Source organism: Macadamia integrifolia, chromosome 11 (genome assembly GCF_013358625.1).
Source record: "Macadamia integrifolia cultivar HAES 741 chromosome 11, SCU_Mint_v3, whole genome shotgun sequence".
Lineage (NCBI taxonomy): Eukaryota > Viridiplantae > Streptophyta > Magnoliopsida > Proteales > Proteaceae > Macadamia > Macadamia integrifolia.
In genome coordinates, this window is record NC_056567.1 from 1,971,266 (window position 1) to 1,978,773 (window position 7,508).

Consider the following 7,508-nt stretch of genomic DNA (forward strand, 5'->3'; position numbering starts at 1 on the left):
TGAAAAAGAAGAATACTATGATGAAGAAAAAGAAAATGGAAAATAGGTTTTTGCCCTAGATTATTATTATTTTTTTTTTTTTGGGGGGGGGGGGGGGTGGGGGTGGGGTTTGAATTCCATAGCTTATTTTTTAGTAGGTTCTGTAGTATGTTGGTATGTGGTGTTAATGTAAAAGTATATCTATTTGGACATGTAGAATGGATTGTTGAAGTCGTGAGATCAAAGTTTGTTTGCAAATATCATCGTGGATGGAGTTCAAGTTTCAAACATGGAATGAAAAATTTGTTAAATAATTAGTTTTTAACTTCTCTTCAATCAGGCAAAAAAAGAAAATGGAAGGCAAATCGATCCTACCAGTGCTTTTTTTTTTTGTTTGCCGGGGGGTGGGGGGGGGTTGTTGGGGGGGAGAAGTTTCATGATGCCAGATTGTGCTTCTCCAGACTATTACTTTAACCAAACAAATTACTGTATTCTAAAAATGGCAGTCGGTCGGATTCTCCTAGATGGAGGACAAGATGGTGCTTACTGAGTATCTGTAACTGACTGTTACAGAGTAATTTTTTTAAGCATGAAGCCTGCATTGAACGAATTCAAAGTCAACTGTATGCTGCATTGGGATATGGCTCCTCTCCGGTGACTTGGTCATCCAACTCCCTGCAAATGACCATCCAAGGGCTGAGAAGAGTTGGATGCACATCCATTTCCCAGTCTTTGGATGAGTCGTCGGAGGGTCGATGGTGTTGGAGAGGATCTTTTTTTGCTGCATCGCTTAGTTAATGAAATTGTAAGGCTTATCGTTTTAACCGCTTGAACTGAAAGTCTGCAAGTAAAAGACTGGTCTGCAGAAAGAGAGTTGCAGGCTTGCAGCTGTAGGAGAGGTAGGGTGAGGAAAGCATCATCTTAATAACCAAGTGTTAATAGTTTGACAGCATTATGCCTTGGGTAAGAGTCATTAACTTACCAGTTCACCCTATGTTGCACCATTTAGTACCTGAGCTTCTCACCATTAGACCAGCATCTCTCGAAAGAGTATGTGTATTTGTTTGGTTCCAAGTGAACAATTCTTCATTTCTATCAATCATTGGAGGTGGTCATTGTGGAAATGTAATGTCCATAAGTAATCCAAAGGCACTTCACCTTCATTTGGCGCTGGAATTGGAATTCCGCTCCTCTCCAATTAATTTGGGGCCCAATTAGTGATTCAAGTGGTGAGAGTATTCTTAGACATGCATCCCAATATATGAACACATATCCTAGGTTCTCCCAATTGTTGGATCATTAATTGGGTGCCCATTTAATTAAAAAATATCTATTTCCTTCTATGTCTGTACGGAATCTATGGATATGGCTAGTTTCTTGATAGCCAATTCCAGGGAAAAAGAGCCTCTCCAATTAGAATAGGAAGCGAAAAAAAAGAAGGGGAGCGAGAGACAGATAGAGGCCGGTTGAGTCTTGAGTTTCTTCACTACTGGCTTCGTCACTGGTTTCCCAGTTCCTCTTTTCTTCTTCGTCTTGCTCCATCTCCTCCTCTACTGCCTCAACGGCTCCTCTGGCGATCACGAGGTTGCCTCTACAAATCACACACACATCTGAAGAGGGCAACTCACTCTTCTTCATGGGATGCACCTTATTTGTTGTCTCAGTCACCACCTCGGCCATGACCCTTGGCTGTTTGGTTTCTTAGTTGGCTGGATGCTTCATGACATTGAGCATAAAAAGGTGCAGAGCGATTGGAGAATTGGAAGTAGGGATTTTTCGTTACATGAACTATTCGTTCGATTGCTCTGTTTATTACTTGGGTTCGGTTTGTTTAGCCAAAGGGGGTGGGAGCTCTCTCTCTCTCTCTCTCGGTACTCAGGGATGTTATGCTCTTCTCTCTTCCTTTCTTGCAATTCCATGGCGGTGCTACCACCAACCCGTTCTTGCTTAGAGTTAACCATATCAGTTCCTGGGTTCACTTCATCCCCATCTCTTCCGTCTTCTGGTGAGCAAAAGACCCCTCAGCTAGCTTTGTAGTTTAACAGGGAAAAAAAGGTTATGAGAAAGAAAAAGGAGAATTTACCTCTTTCGGATGTCTCAGTTGGGTGCGTTGACCGTTGCTAATTGTTCTGTTCCGTGGCCTGTACGTGGATAGCTTTGAAAGCTGCCTTGCAACAGCATTTGGATAAAATGACTCACAACGAAACACTCCACTTTGTTGCTTCGAAGAAAGAAAGAAAAGAACAACACAAGACGAACTTGCTCTCCTTATCCATTTGGAGATCAAATTTAATATAAAATGCCCAAGGAAAAACACACCTACCTACGCGCTTTCAAAGCTCTCTTGCTTGGAAGCTCTTTTGGAGACCAAGAGAGCTCCTCAAGTCTACTGCTATGGTTAGCCTCGCGTTTACAACATCAAGTAGGATATATAAGAAAAAAGCTCCTCTTAACATCTCTGCTACTCCAACTATTGTACCTGCAGCTTCATGGTGGGACTGAATGAGGTATCCTCCTCTTCCTCTTCCTCTTCCTCTTCATATGGATCTTCCAATTTCGATGTGTTTCTCAACTTCAGGGGTGAAGACCTTCTCAAAACTTCATCAGTTTCCTTCACAAAGCACTGAAAAACAGTGGAATCAATGGCTTTATTGATAGTGAAAATTTGTGGGTTGGAGAATCCATACGCCCAGCACTCTTTAAAGCGATCAGGGGGTCCAAAATCTCAATCCCTGTCTTCTCCAAAGGTTACGCTTCTAGCAAATGGTGCCTGCAGGAACTTTCTCATATACTTGATTGCCACAAATCCAAAGGTCAAATAGTCCTGCCCCTATTCTTCGATGTCAAGCCGTCGCATGTTCGGAATCAAACTGGAAATTTTGAGGAACCGTTTCGGGAACATGAGAAAAATTTTGAATCCAATATTGTAGAGAGTTGGAGGGAAGCTTTGAGAGTGGTAGGAAATCTAAAGGGATGGGTTCTTGAAGAAGATGTAAATCGGTAAGCCTCAATCCCACAAACTTGTTCTGAAGTGAAGGTAGTGTCATTATCATATCAAACTTTCATTAGCCCATTCCACTTCAATACTTTATACCTCCCCTTATCTCTCTCTCTCCCCCCCCCCCCCCCCCCCCCCCCCTTCTGTCTTTCAATATATCGTTTGATTGTTAAGCTTTGTACCATAATAAATTCAACAAAATTATCTATCGTATCGAAATCAAATATTATCAACTGAAAATATTTGTTATAGGCCACAAAATGTTTAAACATAAAATACTATATAATTTTTGTGTCAATGGAGAATTTGTTTATATCCACTCGTCCTCCCACCTCCCTCAGATTGATTATAGATAAAGAACTCTCGCTACAAATGTATAATGAAACCCTATATAGGTAATTTACTGAAATGCACAAAGTGATTCAATTTTCCTCTTATGATGTTGTATTGGAATAAATGTGCAACTTATATTGTCTTGAGTTCTGTTATCACTCCAAAGATATTTATGTTTTATGTTAGATGTGCAAGCATGTATGACCTAAATCAAAAGCCACAATTGCCCTCCTATGCATACAAGGATGTATATTTCCAATTTCAACCAACTGCTTTCCATTCCATCAAAAGATTGAACTGATTTGTTCTTTGTTTACTAGGCATTTTCATTTTTTTTTTTTTTTGAGTTGTCCCTTTTCTCTTACTTTTTTCTATTCTTTTTGTCTTTGCACAGATCCATGTAGCCAACCCCATTTAATTGGGATAAGGCTGAGTTATTGTTGTTGTTGTTACAAGGTATTTTCATAATTAGTTCTTATTGTGATTTTACTTTGGTATGAAATGATTGCAGGGATCAAGCAGAGTTAGTTGAATTAGTTGTCAAAAAGATTTTGGGTGAATTGATTAGTAGCACCCACTTGGATGAATGTAAATATCCAATTGGAATAGATTCCCACATAAATGATCTATTACCTTTATTAAATATTGGTTCCAACGATGTTCAGTTCGTGGGAATCTGTGGTTTCGGTGGCATTGGGAAGACAACTATTGCAAAAGCAGTCTATAATCGCATCCTTTCAGCCTTTAATGGGCATAGTTTTCTTTCAAATGTTAGAGAACAAGCAGTGCAATTGGTGGATGGTGGTCTAGCATCTTTGCAGAGAAGACTTCTGAAAGATATCTTCAAAAGAGACATTGATGTAGGTGATCATCATAGAGGGAAAAAAATGATAGAGCAAAGTCTTTGTAAAAAAAAAGTTCTTGTTATTCTTGATGATGTGGACAGTCAAGAACAGGTAGATGCTTTGGCTGGTGCACTCAATTGGTTTGGCCAAGGAAGTCGGGTTATAATAACAACCAGAGACGAGCATATTCTGAACGTGGCTAAAGTTGATAAAGATAGAATATACAGGCCTCAAGAGCTAGATTATAAACAATCTCTTCAACTATTTAGTTTGCATACCTTTTCAAGGGACCAACTTCATGAAGATTATTTGCAACTTTCACATGATGTGGCATGCTACTCGGGAGGGTTGCCTTTAACTCTGGAGGTGTTGGGGTCTTACCTATCAGACATAAGCAACAAAGAAGAGTGGGAAAGTATAGTACAAAAATTGAAAGAAATTCCTCCTGAAAAAGTCCAAAGAAGGTTGAAGACAAGCTATGATAATCTAGAAGATGATTATCAAAAAGCTATATTTCTTGATGCTACATGCTTTTTCATTGGATGGCCGAAAGAAACTGTATTTTCCATATGGGAAGCTTGTGGCTATCATCCAAAATCAGTAGTACAGAGTATAATTAAGAGATCCCTTCTAAAATTTGAAGATTATGGCGTTTGCCCCCTGAAGATGCATGATCAGATTCGGGACATGGGAAGGAGTATTATCAAAGAAGAAAGCCCTATGGAGCCGGGTAAGCGTAGTAGGTTATGGTCTTATGGCAATATCTTGGATGTGTTAGAAGAACACAAGGTAAGCGTGTGCCTTGGGTTATGCTCTATATTTTAAAATTATTTTAGACAGTGATTTGGACGCACTTCACTAACTTTTCTATGACACTCCAAATGACTTGGGATGTGCCTGTATCATTGCCCCTTCTTTTTTCCTGTTTTGCTGGGGTTCTGTTATTCATGAATTTCCTTTACTTGGGTTATTTTCTTTTGTAGGGAACTGACATGATAAAAGGCATGATCCTCCCTTACGATTTACCCAGTGTTGATTTAGCTAATGAACACTTTGAGATGATGACCAATCTAAGATTTCTTGAAATTAAGTCTGAAAAGTTCATGGTAGACTTTTCGGAACTTCCTTCTGCACTAAGATGGTTCAGGTGGGAGAACTGTCATTGGGATATTCTACCAACCAATTTTTATCATAAGAGACTAGTCCATCTCGACCTATCATGGAACATCATGATTGAACAAGCTTGGCATATTGGGCCTCAAGATAAAAATGAGGTATAGTATTTCTCTTTCCTTTTTTTTTTTACATTTGATTTTTAAATTTTATGGATAGTACTGTAATATATGTTTATGTATCCTCTTTTGTTTGACAGCGGTTCCAAAAGTTAAAAGATCTCAATCTTAGTGATTGTAGAAATCTTTCCAAGTCCCCAGACTTTTCATGGTTTCCTTTCTTGGAGCGATTAGATTTTGGATATTGCAAGTCCTTGGTTAAGTTAGACAAGTCCATCGGGAAGTTGAGTCAGCTCAAAAGTCTTATTGTCAAATTCTGTTATTCACTCAAGATGTTGCCCGATGATGTTGGACTATTAGAGAAGCTTGAGGTGTTAGATGCTAAGAATTGCAGGGAACTTGAGAAGCTACCAAGATCAATGGGGAGAATGAGGTGTTTGCGTAGCATTAACCTCACAGGAACCAGAATTAACAGTATTTCAAAATTACCTGGTGATTTTTCAATGCTCAGGAATGTAGTGCAATTGGAGATATCTTATTGGGATTGGGAGCGCCCTCCGCTAAGACGCAGTCCTAGAAGCTGGAATCTTTTATTGGAGAATGGGGAACCTGACCAGCAAAAGCCTAGTCAACATTTGAGTGACATGGTAGTAGCAAATTCTTCAATTGGTAATATGTGGATAACGGAGCAGAACACGAAAAAAAGAAGATGCATCAATTTTGAAGAACAACACAGAAAAAGATCAGAGACAGTGAGAGGGGAAATGTGCAGCACAGAGCTGCTGCGGAGAGATGGTTTTGCTTTTGAAGAGGAAACTAGAAAGAGAAAAATTCATCATCTGAGTCCTGTATTGCATCTGCTGCTGCTCTATATTCTTATCTTGTCAGTCTGTTATTGCTTCTTCTGATTTGTTTCTGAATCATGTATCTTTTGATACGGCGGAAATGTACAATCACCACACATGCTCTTCACCCCCTCCTCCTCCGCCAGCTCCTGCTGCTCCTCCCCATCCTTGTCCCCGCTTATTGAATCAGAAAATCTCAGAGTATGGGATTAAAGAAGCTACACATGAGAAAGTGAAGCAACAAGAAGAAAAAGTTGGGAAGAGTATGTGTAATTGTATATATATGATGATTAATTTGTTTTGTATGATATTTCTTGGTGAGGGATCATTGCAATGAAGATGTTTTTCAATGAACTTTAGTACCATACATTGTTGATGCTCTCTTCCCTGTCTACATCTGTCTCATAATATATAAATCAATGATGAATTGATGGAAAGGTGTATGCGTGTATGTTGATAAAGTTAGATTTACAGGGTTCTTCTATTGATATCTGTTGTGTTGGTTTATGACATTGAATTTTTCCTCTCCAAAGCATGACATCCAAGCATACTGCTAAAAGAATCCCCATTTCTCTCCTCTTTAATTGAAATATAAGCTTCGGTTGTGCCGCTTATAATGATTAAAAACTGGATATACACATGCATGCGTACACGAACGAATTTCTGCTTCTTGTGGTTGCTGCTAATGGGCTATGGCTCACCATAGAGGTAGACAGGTAGTCCTATCTAGTTTGGAAAGACTGTTTGTCCCATTTATAGAAATAGACAATGTTTTGTGGTTTCCATCTGTAAGAGGAACTGCTTTCTTAATTTCCTGATTGATGGCCTGTAGAGAGAGTAATAAAAGGTTTTGTTCCATAATTTTTACAGATAAAAACTGTGGCAAAAACTGATGGTATGCATCATGATATGTGGGTAGAGAATGCAGATCGCTGCGTTGCTAGTTTCCTTGAGATGTAGGAAGGTTGCCACAAAATGGTTAGTTCCTTGATTGCAGCAGTTTTAGAAGTTCCAGATTTCCTTGTCAATTTAATTTGACATGACATTTATCGTTTTATTCTTGTTCTTTTTAAACAGGGAACTGCTGTGCTGGACTGTATTCAAGAGCGAGTGAAGGGGCAGCAGGCAAGGGGCTCATGTATCTGCTGGATGATGAATACTATGATGAGGAGGAGGATGAACAGTACTATGGTGATGATGATAATGGAAAAATGAAAAATGGAAAATAGGTTTTTTTCCTCGTAGATTATTATTATTATTAGTTTTTTTTTTTTTT

The 7,508-nt window shown here is 39.0% G+C and overlaps 1 protein-coding gene across 1 annotated transcript; it reads left to right on the forward strand.

The window, feature by feature from the left end:
* The first annotated feature begins 2,563 nt into the window (after positions 1–2,563).
* On the forward strand, positions 2,564–6,582 carry LOC122093511 (disease resistance protein RUN1-like). The gene is made up of 4 exons (XM_042663856.1): positions 2,564–2,979; positions 3,822–4,944; positions 5,139–5,429; positions 5,528–6,582. Exons 2-4 carry the CDS (start codon positions 4,198–4,200, stop codon positions 6,293–6,295), a joined length of 1,806 nt encoding a protein of 601 aa, XP_042519790.1. The 5' UTR covers positions 2,564–2,979; positions 3,822–4,197; the 3' UTR covers positions 6,296–6,582.
* Positions 6,583–7,508: the final 926 nt, after the last annotated feature.

Coding starts and splice junctions, on each gene's coding strand:
- LOC122093511 (XM_042663856.1), top strand. CDS start 4,198: ATGATAGAGCAAAGTCTTTGTAAAAAAAAAGTTCTTGTTATTCTTGAT. Junction 4,945..5,138: donor ATGTGTTAGAAGAACACAAG/GTAAGCGTGTGC, acceptor TTTCTTTTGTAG/GGAACTGACATGATAAAAGG. Junction 5,430..5,527: donor GGCCTCAAGATAAAAATGAG/GTATAGTATTTC, acceptor TTTGTTTGACAG/CGGTTCCAAAAGTTAAAAGA.